The sequence below is a fragment of the Podarcis bocagei genome, assembly GCF_964188305.1.
Source record: "Podarcis bocagei genome assembly, chromosome: 1".
Lineage (NCBI taxonomy): Eukaryota > Metazoa > Chordata > Lepidosauria > Squamata > Lacertidae > Podarcis > Podarcis bocagei.
In genome coordinates, this window is record NC_138125.1 from 121,024,789 (window position 1) to 121,041,440 (window position 16,652).

The 16,652-nt window shown below is 45.7% G+C and overlaps 1 protein-coding gene across 2 annotated transcripts in view; it reads right to left on the bottom strand.

Annotated features, from left to right (window-relative positions):
• ITGA6 (integrin subunit alpha 6) overlaps positions 1 to 16,652 on the bottom strand; it is a 66,342-nt gene that overhangs the window by 19,119 nt on the left and 30,571 nt on the right. For both annotated transcript variants that reach the window (XM_081204899.1, XM_081204900.1), the window contains exons 6-15: positions 13,654 to 13,867; positions 12,734 to 12,927; positions 10,820 to 10,908; positions 8,705 to 8,832; positions 7,219 to 7,314; positions 4,303 to 4,364; positions 2,808 to 2,995; positions 1,297 to 1,455; positions 344 to 459; positions 51 to 240 (exon numbers count right to left, since the gene is read on the bottom strand). In XM_081204899.1, the coding sequence (XP_081061025.1) occupies positions 51 to 240; positions 344 to 459; positions 1,297 to 1,455; positions 2,808 to 2,995; positions 4,303 to 4,364; positions 7,219 to 7,314; positions 8,705 to 8,832; positions 10,820 to 10,908; positions 12,734 to 12,927; positions 13,654 to 13,867 (1,436 nt within the window). The remainder of the gene's footprint in view (positions 1 to 50; positions 241 to 343; positions 460 to 1,296; positions 1,456 to 2,807; positions 2,996 to 4,302; positions 4,365 to 7,218; positions 7,315 to 8,704; positions 8,833 to 10,819; positions 10,909 to 12,733; positions 12,928 to 13,653; positions 13,868 to 16,652) is intronic.

The following is a 16,652-nucleotide window of genomic DNA, read 5'->3' on the forward strand; positions in this document are numbered from 1 at the left end:
TTACAATGCGTTTTCCTGAAATGCTTTTTTTACACAGAAACAGAACTTACCGGAAAGGCTTTCAGCTCCCTAAAAGCAGAGTAAGTCAAGCTATCTGGAAAGGTAGCTATGAGTCTAGCTTCATGGGCATCTTCGCCATCTGCCTCAGGATCTCTTGGGTCTGACGGATTGTTTGTCACTGTGATTTCAAGGGCAATGTCTTTTTGGTCTTTGAGGACAAGCACTGGAATGTTGTTCTTACTAAGGACACAGAACGAGTCAGGTTTTAGGGACTGGCGGGAAGAAAAGCCTCCAAGGAACACAAGCGACTTTATTTTCAAAACTGGTATCCTTAAAGACTTACATTGGTAAATAGGAAAATCTGTCTTCATTCCCTTCTTTGGTGCAAAATCTGTAATGAAGCTTCAAATTGCTGTGGCAAATATTGTCTTCTCCACAGCCTTCTTTCAGGAACTGCACCTACAATGAACGCAAATTTAGATTTGAAACAGCATTGAATTTAAAGAATTACAGCCACATAGGAAACAGAGGAGGTATAGAAATCCTGTGCCACGAGCCACTTTTTCGGTCTTTTTCCGCACGACACCTAAATTCAATCAACCCAAATAGTGCCGTGCCAAATTTCTACACCCAAATATTTATGAGGTGCAGAATTGGCTTTCAAGGAGTTTGAAAAGCCTGACACCGTACCTATTATTACTCTTGTGCGTATATACCGTATTGGCCTGAATATAAACCTCACTTTTATTTCAAATTCTGACTGTGAAAAGTGCGGCTTATATTTGCGACCTTACAGTATGCAGCCAGGAGCGCGGGGCAAACAGCGCCAGGAGCGCAGCAAAGTGGCGCCCGCCCCGTGTGCAGTTCCCTGTCCTCTCCCCGCAAGGCTGGGAAGCGAGAGAGCAAAGAAGGGGAAAGGCTGCCCTCAACGCAGCTCTCCCCCCACCCATGCAGCCAGGAGCAGTGAGGAATGGAGTGGCTTATTTGGGGGTATTTTTTTCTTTTTTTCTCTCCCCCCCTCCAATTTTAAACATGCAGCTTATATTTGGGTGCGGCTTATATTCAGGGCAATACGGTATATCTGTCTACCAGCTCATAACCAGCTTGGTCCCCTGTGAATTTTGGATTAACAGACAGCGCACATCAACAAGCATGCAGGCGTTACAAATGCAGATTTCTGAATTGTTACTCAGACAAACCTTTCCTTCTTTCTATGTGTTTCTGAGACATGGTGCAAAATGAACTCATCAGGCTGGAACAGATCTCAGGATTAGAAAAGGAAGGGGGGGGACTTACTTCCGCATTAACTGTACTTGATTCATTGGAATTTAGAATGGGAAGAAGTTCTGGGAGCGACCGTCCTTGTCTCCTCCTTGACTGAGAGCTGGACTCGGAGCCGTTTATTGCGACGCCAACTGTTATAGGAATTGGACGCAGTTTATCTTTGATATTTTCCTAAGAGATACATACATTTGAATTATTAGCACACAGAATAACCCCCTGCTGGGTTTGGCAGCAAATACCCTGGCTTCAAACTTACTGTGCATTGAGCTTGCACAAACGCCCTAGCCTGCACAATTCCATCACTGTGACAACATCTCGGTTTCCAACACTGGCACATTAGTTCAACAGGCTAGGGCCATCCCACAAATACTTAACCTAAAAGTAACTACTTGCATTGCCAAACTATTTATGTATGTGACAGCAGCAGCTAGGATATTAAATGCGGAGAAATGAAAAGAAGAGGAGGTTCCAATGAAGGACGAGTGGCTTTTGAAAGTAAAGGACTATGCATTCAAAATGATGAACTTTTTATAGAGGAATAGAGGCCTTTAGTGGACTATTTTTTTAAAAAACATTAAAGTCAAATGAAATGGTGGGCAAATTCCTTGCTTGTAACACCAAAGGACACAAGCAAGGAATTTGTTCCCAGGGTGCTTACATACATGCATAAGGTTTTGATATTTCTATCATATAACACTGGTCTTGAAAGACCTACACTGGCTCCCAGTACGTTTCCGAGCACAATTCAAAGTGTTGGTGCTGACCTTTAAAGCCCTAAACGGCCTCGGTCCAGTATACCTGAAGGAGTGTCTCCACCTCCATCGTTCTGCCCGGACACTGAGGTCCAGCGCGAGGGCCTTCTGGCGGTTCCCTCGCTGCGAGAAGCCAAGTTACAGAGAACCAGGCAGAGGGCCTTCTCGGTAGTGGCACCCGCCCTGTGGAACGCCCTCCCACCAGATGTCAAAGAGAAAAATAACTACCAAACTTTTAGAAGACATCTGAAGGCAGCCCTGTTTAGGGAAGCTTTTAATGTTTAAAAGGTTATTGCATTTTAGTGTTTTGTTGGAAGCCACCTAGAGTGGCTGGGGAAACCCAGCCAGATGGGCGGGGTATAAATAATAAATTATTATTATTATTATTATTATATTATGCAAACTCCTTTTGCCTGAACTAAAGAAACAAACATGAAATTATTATTCTGAGCAATGATTAGAACATGCAAACTCACAGAGCTCGCAATAGCTGGCATACATGTTGTTCACCTGTATGTTCCCAACAACTCTGTAAGGTAGGCTAAGGCTGATGGAGACAGACTTGCCAAAGGTCGCCCAATGGGCTTCATGGCTGTGTAGGAACTTGGCCACAGGTTTTCCCAAGCCAGCTTTCTAATCACGGCATCACAACGGATCTCATATGTGACCACAAGCCGGAGGCCACCTCAAGTTCACCTGAAAGCGTATCGTTGGCGAAACTAGACCTGAATGGGGCAGCATTAAACACAGAAGCCTCTGCGCTTCTCATACCTGCAACACGAGTTTTTTTGTCACACACTCTTCTTTCTTCTGTCCTTGGAGAGTCACACTCCCACTCAGCTGATCGGAGAGTCGCTCAAGAGACTGCCCTCTGGAAGAGAGTCGATCGGAAAACTGCACTCTGGACGGCCAGCCCGATCGCCTCCTCTCATTTTCTACTTCAATTGTATAGTTCAGAACTGGGAAGTGGGGGGGGGGAGGGGGTTGGAGTGGAAAGAAAAAGAACCCTCAGAAATAGTATAAGGGAAGACAAGTTGTACCATGTTTAATTCACTGCTCTTTGTTTAAATGGTGCTAGAAATCAACGCAGTTCAGCCTTCCTAACCTAGCTCACTCTAGATATTGCTGGACTACAAATCCCACCATCCCTGCCTTGGGGGCTTATGGGATTTGTAGTCCATAACACATGGGGAGGGGCACCAGGTTGGGAAAGGCTGGTATACTATCTTACAGATGTTGTACATTAGCCCATTTTTTCCCTGCCTTGCCCTGGAAGGCAACAAGTTTTATTTTATTTTAATTTTTTTAGATTTTTTTATAAGCATATCAAACACATACATACCGTATTTTTCGCTCTATAGGACGCACTTTTCCCCCTCCAAAAATGAAGGGGAAATTTGTGAGCGTCCTATGGAGCGAATGCAGGCTCCTTGGCTTCAGCGATAGCAATGCGAAGCCTCCGAAGCGCAGAGGGAGAGCTCCCCCCGCGCTCTAGAGGCTTCGCGTTGCTTTTGCTGAAGCCGCCTGAAGCCCCTGGAGCACAGGGAACTCCCGCTGCGCTCTGGGGACTTCAGGCAGCTATCCGCAAGCCTTCGGAGTGCAGCAGGAGTTCCCGCTGCACTCCAAAGGCTTGCGGATAGCCGCCTGAAGCCTGGAGAGGGAGAGGGGTCGGTGCACACCGATCCCTCTTGCTCTCCAGGCTTCGCTTCGCTGGAGAGGCGCTGCACAGTTTTCCCTCTCTGTGCAGCGCCCCTTCAGTGAACGGGAGGAGAAATGGAAGGGGCTCCGTTTCGCCTGCCGCTTCGCTGAAGGGGCGCTAAGCAGAGGGGGGAGAATCCCCCCCCCCGTTCTCCCCCTCCTATGGTCTGGTGCGTCCTATAGAGCGAAAAATACTGTATATATTTACACAGTACACATACATAATACACTACCTTATTTTCATAACATAAAACATACCTACATTACTCTATATAATACCTACCTATACTGTACATATCAACATACCTACACACCTAGGAAGGCAACAAGTTTTAAGACCTGGTCACCTTGCAAGATGCGCCACTGAGCTGGCTTTGTAAGGACACAAGTGTTGAACTTCAGGCATTTTTGCATGAACACGTGAAGTTAAAACAATGCAGAACAGGGGATTGCAAAAAATAAAAATAAAAAAAATATTGGGGTCCATGGACACATTTGCAAATGGGACAAATTGTTGTGGGAGCTACACTTAACGATATGCAAGTATCGTTATATCATAGCAACTTACTTAGTTTGGGGTTGAAGTCACTGGAACTAGCTGTGTACTCAAAGCAAGCTTCAATGTTCACGCTGGAAGAATTCAAGAGCACAGAAATAAACTTCAAAGAGTTCAGCACCGGAGACATTTCACCAAAAGCTGCTGGAATCTCGAGAGTAAATGCATTGCTTCAGTGCCCACCCTCTATAGTCAGGTACTTGGTGCCATAAACACATCTTCTGTCGTCCTGAGGCCTGGTATTTGCATTGTCCCAAGAAGGAAAAGGGAATGAGACTGCTATGGCCAAGCCCTTTAAATCCTTGCTGCTCCTTTGCCTCTTCGCTGCCACTACCCCATCTGATCTAAGCAAGTGATCAGTAGAGCTGGGCGATATATATGCCATACCAGTTAAAAGACAACTGAAGGCAGTCCTGTTTAGGGAAGTTTTTTTATGTCTGATGCTGTATTGGTTTTAATATTCAGTTGGAAGCCGCCCAGAGTGGCTGGGGAAACCCAGCCAGATGGGCGGTGTATAAATAATACATTACAGTGGTGCCCCGCAAGACGAACGCCTCGCAAGACGGAAAACCCGCTAGACGAAAGGGTTTTCCGTTTTGGAGGCGCTTCGCAAAACGAATTTCCCTATGGGCTTCCTTCGCAAGATGAAAGCCCATAGGGAAATCTCCGGGACAGCGGGGAAGCGCAGCGCTTCTTCCCCACTGTCCTCGGACCTCCTCCGAAGGCTGGCGGTGGGGAGAAAAGCCCTTCTCCCCGCGCCAGCCTTCGGATGGCTTTCCTGAAGACTTGCAGTGGGAGGAGGGTTTTCCTTCCCACCGCCAACATTCAGAATGCTGTTCTGAATGTTGGCGGTGGGGAGGAAAAACCCTCCTCCCACCGCAAGCCCCGGGAACAGAGGAGAAGCGCTGCGCCCCTTCCCCTCTGTTCCCGTACCTGTCCTGAAGGCTTGCGGTGGGGAGAAAAGCCCTTCTCCGCACCGCCAGCGTGGCAAGCGGTTTCCATAGGAACGCATTAATTGATTTTCAATGCATTCCTATGGGAAACCGTGCTTCGCAAGACGAAAAACTCGCAAGAAGAAAAAACTTGCGGAACGAATTAATTTCGTCTTGCGAGGCACCACTGTATTATTATTATTATTATTATTATTATTTGTTTGAAACTGGTATGGCGTTCAGATCACAATACCGGTTTCAGACAATTTTAGCTGGCAATTACCAGTTCATCCACTCATCCATCTAAGCGATGGGCGGGGTTTGCGACTCGGCCCGGAATTCCCGAGCCTAGGTGACACCCCACCTTGTTTGCTGGACCGTCGCTCCGCCCCCTCCCCGGCTAGCCAATCGGATGCAGGCTGGGGGGACGGAGTGAGGGCCAGGTAAGGACAGGCTCCAGCCGACCTTCTCCTAGTCGGTATATTGATAAATCGTCTGAAACAGGTATGGCGTTCAGATCGCGTTACCGGTTTCAGACAATTTGAGCTGGCAATACGTTGCGCCGACTCAAGTTGCAGGCGGAGCCGAAGAAGGTTATGGGGGAGCACCTTCTTGGGCTCTGCCTGCCTGCGTCTTTAAGGAAGCCCCCCCGCCCCTCCGGCTTGCGTGAGCCTGAGTGGTATTGGTACTTGCTCAGATGGGGGACAGGACACTTCCTGCCCCCACCTGAGCAGTTTAACGAAGCCCTGATGTCCCTCCAGCTTGCTCAGTAGGGCTGGGTGAAATATCTCAGCTGTTTCTTCTTCCTGTAAGGTGGTGGGGATACGAAGACGCAGCTGCGATACGTTCCAGACATCGTGATGTATCAGCGTACAGTGGAACCTCGTGTTACGTACTGTCCTCCTTGCAGGTTACGAGCTCCGCTAACCAGGAGGTAGATGCCCCTTGTTGCGAACTTTGCCCCGGGCTGTGAGTGGAAGTCGCGTGCCGGCAGCGCGGTAACAGCGGGAGGCGCCATTAGCAAAAGCTGACCTCATGTTATGAGCAGTTTCGGGTTACAAACGGACCTCCAGAACGGATTAAGTTTGTAACCAGAGGTACCACCGCATTGCGGTATATAGCTGCTGAGATACCACGATGTTGAAAACCGGATGTCGCCCAACCCTAATGATCAGGGGCAAGAACAATGAGAATAAGTGCTTGCTTGGTGTTCTGGGCAACGGTACGGGCTGGTCCTAAAGAGAAAAGGCAATGGTGACTGTAGCAAAAATGGTGACTCGTGGAGCAGGCGCACTGAGGACACCTTGCCCAAGGGTCTTCAAAAACCTGGCAGCGTGGTCTCCACCATAAAAGGTTTGTAGGGCTCCAGCCTTGAGCTCCAAGGAGGAGAAGCCAGCTGAGACCAGGACTGTCATGCTGGTGGTTCAAAGCCCATAGAATCAGAGGCTGGTGGTTCAGAGATCACAGAACTTGAGGGTTGGACCCTTCAGAGCTGGGCCAGGACCCTCACAGTCCCCTAAGCACGGCTGGCCAGAAGAATTGGGTGCCTTCCATACTACAACACTTGCCCAACGGCACAGGGAAGAAGTGTGCCTGTTGAGCGGCCACAGAAAGGCAAAGCAACATTCCTCTTCACGCCGAGTCTTTAAGAACTGTGGCCTTCAGGCTAGGAGAGTAGATATTGGTAAAGACGGCGAGGAGGAAGAGACCCATGAGGCCCTGCTACCTCAGTAAGTGAGAGGGATGGGTTGGAGCAATGGTCCCTTGCTTCCAACATTACCAAGGCAACATGGGAAGAAGAGGCATTGTTGTAGCTCTTAACACCCAACAATACAGGAGTAACATCAACAATCCAACCTAACAGGTAACAGTGTATTTGCGGGCTGGCATAGTAACCTCCCATGCGGTGCACCATATAGTGGAAATTCTCGTGCATATGAAACACATGAACGTTTGCCAAAACATTGAAACAAATATTAGGAGTTCAACGGCTTACCAAATCCCACTGGGGACTTCACAGTTCTTTTTCTTTAGGTCTATTCTGCCGGGGTCTATCTTAATAGTTTTCTTAACGTTCACCACAGGACGCGATCTTGTATGTCAGGAGGGAAGAGGAGTTTGGGGAAGAAACTTGTTATTTCAATGAATGGCACTCGAGGAAGGAATTCTTAGGCTAATAAACAGGGAAAGCCCCGTTGGGCTTTCTATTTTCATGCTGTAGTAGGGAGAGGCTCTGACAGAGTGGCCTAGTTCTTTGCAGTGTGTTAGCACCGAAAGCACAAGAGGGTTTAGAGTAAAATGTTTCATCAAAATATGTTGCACATCTGATAAACAAAGGCTGGGTGACTGCATTTAGAATAAAACTGACTTCTCTTCCTTAGTCCTAGCCTGTCATTCTTTCTGTCTGTCTCTGTTTTTATGCACAATTATTCCCACAATAGTGGCAACTTAGGCCTGGATGACATTCTCCTGTGTCTGGACTGTTCTACTTCAGGCAGCAGCAGCGGTGTAGCGTGGGGTGGGGGCCAAAGGGGCGGTTTCCCCATGCTCAAAACTGTTAGGGGCGCAAAATTTCAACACTCATTGATGCGTCAACACAGCTGCACGGTTCCACCACTGGGCTCCATTGAAAACAGCTTCTATGTGCGAACCAGGAAGTGACCTCTCCAGACAATGGAACTGCTCTTATTTTCTTATCGCTGCGGCTGCGATCTCTTGGGTGACATGGATGTCACTGGGCAGTTGAATGCATACCCATCTGTTTCCCTCCCGCCATGGAGCCCCGGGCACTGGCAACCCACGCTACACCACTGGGCAGCAGATAGAGTCACATGACTGGCTTGGCCCTCCACAATGGAAAACAATTCCCTGAACACTGACAGACAGACTGTAGGAGGGAGGATTCTAGGCCCCCAACAGTCTGAAAGATACAGTCCAAGACACATTTACTATATCATCATTCCTATGTCTGAGAGAATTATGCCCAAGTGACTGTGCTCTTGTTCAAGGACTCACTCATTTTAATATTTATGAAAGTTTGGGGCCTCGCCGTTCTTAAAAGATGAAAAGTACACTGTGGAAACTCATGCCAACTGTTAAGTCTAGTCTCCTCAAAAATGTTTGGGCTCAGTGGCACATTTGAAAATCTAAGAAACTGTTGTTGTTGTTGTTTAGTTGTGTTCAACACTTCATGACCCCATGGAAGAAACTGTTAGGGCACCACAAAATACCCACTTCACAGAAGAAAACTGGTGATGCTCAGACTCCCCCCCCAAATAAACAAAAATCCTGTGTACACCCCATAACAAATAAAAAAAGAAAGAAAGAAAGCAGGAAACCTCCCAAGCAAACAATGCCCCAAACCCTCAGTTATTTTTTTACGGGTGACAAAGGAGGTGTCTGAGAACAACCAGGGTGCAACAGGTGCCACATTAAGGATCTCAAGAGTTAAATCAAGGTTAAATCAAGAAGGCGCTACACACCTGTAAACAGCTACAGAATCTGAAAGAGACCCAACAGCAATATCAGGATAGGAGTTTTTGTCAAGGTCCATGTTTCCGGTGATAGAATAACCAAAGGATGAGACTCCGTTTGCCCCACCATCCAGAATCTGAAACAGTGCGAAAAAAGGAAATTGTTATGCTGTATTTTGCTACTTGACTGCGATCCATATACACTTTTCTTTGCTGTTTTCAGTGTATTGGATTTTTGGAATATTCTGATATGTTCATGCCCCTGTATACAGTCCACATGTCTCTAAAGATGAAGGGTGGTTTAAAAACATTTAAATAATAAATGTATGCATTTAGCAGCTTCATCTGGTGTGGGGGAACCTTTGGCCCTTGAGATGTTGCTAAACTACAACGTCCCTAATCACTGAACAGGATTGCTATGGCTGATGGGGCTTGGAGGGTCAAACAACTTGGAAGGTCAAAGATTCGCCCTGCAATTAGTAGAACGTCACCTTAGGAAAAAGGCAGAGAGTAAATCAGACATAGAAAAGGGTCATAAAAAGGGAAGCACAGGTAAAGGAAGTCAGAAAGGAGCCGCAATGGGGTACACACTATGGAAGAGGGTGCTGTCAAATGTCACAGAATTATAGGCTATCGTATTGGGCTGAATATAAGCTGCACCCACAAATAAGCTGCACCTTTAAAGTTCAAGGCAGGGGGGAGACAATAGCCAAATATAATCCCCTCCCTTAAAACTGGGTTGCAGGCTGAAAATCGCTGCAGTTGGTAGAATTGCAACTCCGAGCCAATTTAAGCCTTTGATCTTGCAAGCCCGCAAAAGTTACCGTACAATCGCTGAAATCGCAAATCGCTATTCAATTTGCTGCAATTCCGCAGGCACTCACTCCCGTAAATGGCAAATGAACAGTCTCAAGCTCGCAAATTGGCAATAAAACATTTTTTTGTTCCGTTTTACCATATGTCTGTTTCGGCGGCGATATCGTATAAAAGCCCATTTTTGTAAGGTTGCGAATTTAAGCCGCATTTTCAACTTTTCACGGTCGGAATTTGGGGGAAAAGTTAGGCTTATATTCAGACCAATACGGTATCAATGGAAATTAGGTGAGCACTTCCAACCGAAAAGAACTAGCCAAGCATCTATCTGATCAACACCTATCTCCAGAACCATAAGTCATTAAAAGAATTATTGATTAATGCAGTTAAAAGAGTCTACTGAAAAGCCATCGGGACACATAGTCAATCCCCCCCCCAAGATTTCCTGTCTGCATAAAGCTTATAAATAAAAACAGAAAAATCAATGGCAATTAAAACAATAAAAGAATATCACGTCTGCATTTATTAGGAGGCAGGCCATGCTCCACACATGCAAAAAAATAATAATACAAATCTGAAGGAAGAGCTGAATTCTGCAACAACAGGAAAAAGTCTTTTATCTTATTTTCTACAGAAGGCAAAAGGCTTAGCAAGCAGCATCTCTTAAGAGGAATAGCTTGAGGAAACGTAGGACAAAACTGTTCCACTCAGAGAGCTACAATTTCCAGAGTGCTTTAACAATCAACCCCTCTTTCCAGGAAACTACGGAATTGAAGCTCTATTAGGGGAATAGGGATCCCAGTTCGAAAGCACGTCAAAGTGCAAGTAGATAAATAAGTACCACTCTGGAGGGAAGGTAAATGGCATTTCCATGCGCTGCCCTGGTTTGCCAGAAGTGGCTTAGTCATGCTGGCCACATGACCCAGAAGCTGTACGCCGGCTCCCTCGGCCAATAAAGCGAGACGAGCGTCGCAACCCCAGAGTCGGCCACGACTGGACCTAATGGTCAGGGGTCCTTTTACCTTTTAACAACACTCAATGCCCTTATAATGAACTACAGTTCTCAGGATGCATTGGTGGAAAGCACGACTGTTTAAAGTGGTATGATATTGCTTTAAATGTATAGTGCAGATGGGGTCTTACATGAAAAGATATTAGGAAGAGAAGAGAGTGCTGTGCAAAGTCAAAGGAGAGAGGGAAGCAGGTGGCAGAGAACTATAAGTGGGCAGCTGCTTGGGAGAAGCTTAGGAAACAAACAAAATGAATATTTCAGTTCCATTGGAAGGAGAAGCGAACATCACTAGCTAGTACCTGTGCTGGTTTTGTGTTTATCCCATCCTTGGAGCCATGATAAATATATACCTTGCCAGAGTCGTCATATGGAGCCCCTACAGCAATATCTGTTGCATAAAAAAAAGAGAGAAGGACAACAACAGTCAAACTGAACATGCAGGTTTTCAAAGCTACATGGATTGCTCAAATAAGGCAGGGCCCATGGAGTTTGTCCAGGCCCCGGAATCAGAAATTAGCCGCATTTTACGGCTGGCGCAGGTCCAATGGTGACCACGTGGAGATCTCTGGATCCCCAGGCTGGCGACTGGGGAAAGCAAAATGTTCGCTTAGAGAAGGATCTGAAACATTTTCTTCCTTGGAGCTTGAATTTGTTTTATTTGATGTTGTCATGTTGTTGTAAACCGCTTTGAGATGTGTTCTTTAAAATATAAAGCGGTATAGAGATGGAATGAATGATGACAACGATAGCGACAACTTCATTGTGTGTGGGGGGGGGGCGGGAATGGTGCGTAGCCTTTCCATTGTAGCGACTGTAACCTAGGTTTAAGCTGCCATTTGGCAATTAGATTACTGTATTTTTCTGTGTATAAGACGCCCCCCCCTATTTTTAGGGACTCCAATTTAAGAAATCCTCACCACTCACTATCCGTGTATAAGACGACCCACAGTTTTTCACATAATTTTAAAGTAAAAAAAACCTAGTCTTATACATGGAATAGTACGGTATCTATCTCAGTTTCTATCACTGCCAAGAAGCAGTAGCTGTGTGTGGAGGGCTGGAGATGTACCGCATTCTCTGCTGCTACAAATTTTACACGCACAAAATGGAAACAAAAGGTCATTCTGCCAAGAGCAAATTTTGTAAGAATGAAACTCTCAGAGATCTAGAGATTAAAGTGGGGTACAAATACTTTAAACAACCCGTAAACAAAAAAATAAGTGCACATTTTGTTGGAATCAAGTCTTCTATCCTGAAGTATTTTAACATGGTGTGGAGGGAAAGCAGAGCTATGCGCACTCACATGTCCCCAATTTCACAATGTCCCAGCCTCTCTCAAAATGTTCTCCACATATTGGAGGAAGCTTTGAACATGCTTAGGCTGCCCGTTAGCTGGAACTCTCTGGACAGCGTTGGGGAGGGGTCACATGGCGCTGAGGTCAGAGGAAATTAGCATATGGATAAATTCAGCAATTGTGAATCCAAACCAATCCATTGCATCTCATTTCAGAGCTTATGAGGCTGCTAAAGAGGCCAGGGACCACCTTGGCTGTGAGACTCTGAAAGCTGAGGCCACAGACCAACTTGGCTGTCTCTTAGTGCGGACCCAGGTCATGGAACCTGATCCTCCACAGCTGCTGCCCACCATGAACCACCATAGCCAAGATTGGCAGCAACAGCAGTAGATATGTTATATGCTTATGATAATGTTCTCTTGCTATTTATACCATTTTAAATATACGTTTTATATTTGACTTCCTTTAGGAGTGTTTTCCTTTGAAATATTCGTGTGGCTTTTGTTGTTAATTTTGCTGTGTTAAATGTGCTTTTGTAGTCAAACCTCCTTTATAATATTTCATCTTGAAATATTTAGTTTCCCGTTAATCATGTTGCTTTGAATGTATACTTTCTATTTGACTTTCGCCAGAGAGCAGGCTATTGTTTTTTGTTTTGTTTTTTTTTTGCTTTATTATGTCTTTTATGTCCTCATTTTGTCTTTTTTATCTTGTGATCCACCCTGCAATCTTCAGATGAAGGGCGGTATACAAATTTAATAAATAATAATAATAATATTCAGGATTGTTTTATAGGATGTTTTGATGTAAGTTGTAAACTGCCTTGAAATATTGTTCTTAAAAATAAAACGTGGTATAGAAATGAAATTCATCATCATTATCATCATCAAAGAGCAGGCCAATCGTTTTCCGGCTTACCTTCGAAGCCATCTTGGTTAATGTCACCAATATTTTCGACTGCGATTCCAAACATGGAGTCTGCTGGTCCTGTGAGCCGAACTGGTTTGACTCCTTCCCACTTGCCTTGCTGGTTAATGTAAATGTACACAGCACCGCCAATTTCTCCTTCCCTGTCAAAGTACTGTGGTGCTCCAACAACAATATCTTGCCAACTGAGAAAACAACAAGTTCATTGTGTTTAAGGCAACTGTGAGAAGCAGGTGACCTCAGAACGACAACATGTTCAGCAGAGTGCACAATTCAAGACAAGGCTTCCAAATAAAACAGCTGCTCAGAGAGATCTATTGAATTCAGTTTTAAGAAGTTCAGTGATAAACGGCTAGATTTCCACCCCCCTGGCCATTTCTACAGTACTTTGCTGTATTTTTTTACGGTGTTTTATTCTCACTGAACTCACGACAATCTTGCCAAGTTGGTTACCGCTCGTCCAGTTTTTGCATGTATGGAACTTGGGCTGCAGTCCTATAATCACTCACCTGGGAGTAAGTCTCTTTTAACTCAACTTCTGAGTAAACATGCACAAGATTGTACCGCTCCTAAGAGTGACTCAAGTCAAAGTTCATGATCAGGATTTCCCAAATCCAAGTTCTGTTTAATCCTCTGGACCACAGTAGAAGGGGTCATGGTTAGTTGGTTTAAACCAGGCATGGCCAAACAGCCCTCCAGCTGTTTTGGGACTACAACTCCCATCATCCCTAGCAACAGGACCAGTGGTCAGGATGATTGCTTTTCTTAAAAGCAATGGTGCATTTATGCTTTTCTGAGTTTGCCATAACCTAATGAGGAACAGCCTCATTTCTCCCACTTTGCAAAAAAAAGAGATACGATCACACTTCCCCATGGTACTAGAAGAAAGAGGAGCCAGAGGGCAGGCTTACCCATCACTGTTGAGGTCTACAACGGCCACATCATAGCCAAAAGAGGAGGCTAGTCCCTCGCCTTCAAATGTGTGCTCGGGAGACAATGCCCGTTGAATGACAGTGTCTTTTTTCAAAAGGACGACTGCTCCACTGTGGTTTGCTCTCGGAGCTCCAGACACGAAAGTGAGCTCGTTCTGCGAAGTGATGCCTTTTCCAGAGTCCAGAGAAAAACCTACCGCACAACATAAAACAGACGAACAGTTGAAGGTGTGGTGCTATTGTAGGGCAAAGCCTCTGTGATTGTTGCTATGTTAAAAGGTGTGACAGGAAGCACAGGGTCAATGAAAACCCACCTAACAGGGTCTACACATGTAGATTAAAAGCTTAAACCTGTCCTCTCCCAGCAGACACTGAAGCAGGCTCAAAGTAGCACATACAGTGGTACCTCGGTTGTCGAACGTAATCCGTTCCGGAAGACTGCTCGACTTCCGAAATGTTCGACAACCAAGGCGCAAAGGGCAGTCTGCAAAGTCAGTGGAGAAAATTCGGGGGGAATGCAGCGGAAGCCTTTTAAATTCTGAGGAGCGTTCGAAAACAGAAGTGTTTACTTCCGGGGTTTCGGCGTTCAGAAACCAAAACATTCGGCGTCCGAGTTGCTCGAAAACCGAGGTACCACTGTATACAGTGCCAATTTCAGAGAGCCACGTTCACAGCAATTTCGTTGTGCTTTCTTCAGGCTTTGTAATAAATAAAAATCGATTCAAGTGTTCACTTGCTTTAACAGAGCACTCCCATGATGTTAAAGGAATGTTAAGACCTCATGAAAAATGTATCATGCTTATGGCGCGATTCCCCCAGGTACTGATTCTGAACTTCTACATTCAGCTCTATAAGGCTCACACAGGTACAGTAAACAATTTGAGCACTCCCTCTTTGGTGCGGCCACCTTCATCTTATTGGCTCCTCTCTATCCACGTTTTGGTGGAGCAGTCATCGAGGTCCACAGGTTCTCCATCCTTGACCTGCAGACCCCTAGCCAAGCCAGCCCCCCGAAAGCTCCTCAGGATTCTTTTTCGCCCAAAACTTTCAGAAGTTCCCTCGTCTCATTGGAGCATTTTCCACAACACGCACCAACTTGAAATGGAAAACAAAAATTGATGTCGAAAGTCTGGAATGTAACGAAGGAAGCGAGGTGGACAACCACTATTCAGAGGTCACAAACCTAGATAGCTATTCATCATCAGATCGGTGGCTTTGCCTACCCTGACGTTGGGAGGCAGTGTTTTGTACACAAACTGATCGGGGCTACCAAAAGACACACTTGTCAGGAAAAGGAGACCTGCAAATGTGGGTGGAGAAAGAAGATGAAGGAAAGAAAGAAAGAAAGAAAGAAGGAAAGGTTAAGCAGAGAGCATAACAACATGGAGCCTTAGGGGGAAAACCTGAAGGAAAGCAGAAGTTTTACCAATGGAAATATAGGCAAGCTACATCCTTTAGGGCCTTGCCTGAAGCAACAGGGCATGTGACCTGTTGCCACACAAGAGGTTGGGGGTTAGCACTCCTACCCTTTTATACCCATTAACATCTACAGATTTTCTCTCACGGCAAATGGGACTCAAGATTCGTGGAAACCTCCCCGCTGATCAGATTGCTGTGAGGGTTAAAAAGGTCCTGGATTGCAAAGTACCGTATTTTTCGCTCTATAAGATGCACCCAACCATAAGACACACCTTGTTTTAGAGGACGAGAACAAGAAAAAAATATTTTCTCCCTCTCTGCACAGCACCTCTTCAGCGAAGCAAAGTCAGAACAGCAAGAGGGATCACTGCGCAGCAAAAGCAGCGATCCCTCTTGCTGTTCTGGCTTCTAGGATAGCCGCGCGAAGCCTCTTCAGGGCAGGGGGAACATTCCTCCCGTTGCCCCGAAGAGGCTTCATGCGGCTATCCCTGAAGCCAGAACAGCAAGAGGGATCAGCACACACCAATCCCTCTTGCTCTCCTGGCTTCTGCGAAAGCTGCGCAGCCTGCATTCACTCCATAAGACGCACACACATTTCTCCTTACTTTTTAGGAGGGGGAAAGTACGTCTTATAGAGTGAAAAATACAGTAAATTTGGATCCCGCCTCAGAGCTTTAAAAAAAATGACACTGTATTAACTCAGCTTACACACGAACAGACTTTTCCTTCCATCCCCTTCATCAGTTTTAATGGCAAAATATCATCCTTGGGCTCAAACGTTCCCCACAAAATCTCATCCCAATGTGTGCTTTTACAGATGGGTCGCTATTCAATCCCTTAAGGGCCCCTACCCTTCTTGGAGGAGACATGCGCAAACGCTGGTGAGTTGTTTGACGTTCTTCACTGTTTGTGTTAAGAAGGAATTGTTTTCACCGTTTGTTGAAAAACGCTGCACAAATTGCATCAACTGGCACCCAGAAAGCGAGGGTGAACAAAAATGCAATCTCGACAATTTGCCATATGACACACCAATCTTGGGGGGTTGGCCATTAAAGCATTGCAAAGAGGTTAGCTGACAAATTCAGGATCCCTATCCGCTGGAGATATACCATGAACGTCATTTCTTAGCCATCACAATCTTGTTGAGTAACAAAGGATTTCATTAAACTTCCCTGTGCTACACATGTTGAGGTCAAATGGCTTAGGGCTACTAATCCACATACAGTACTTACCGCGTGTGTGTGAAAGAGAAAGACAGAGAGAGACATAGAGAGAGAAACAGAGAGGTTATAATTCTCGATGTAAAAATCTGCAAGTCCTCATCGGTGCTCTGAAATGTCTCATTACATTAGCAGCTCTTAGAGGTACCTCAACTGAGAGTACCATTTTACACTTCAAAGCAGTGGTGGAAATGGCAAAGGAGGGCACACACAAAAAGCTCTTGGTTTAAACGCAAGCGGGTGGGGAGGGCCCGTAACTGAATTACTTTCCAACAGCGTTTCACTTTATCGCTCCACATTTGGGTAGTGAAATTTCCTCGAGATCTCTGAAGAGCTTCG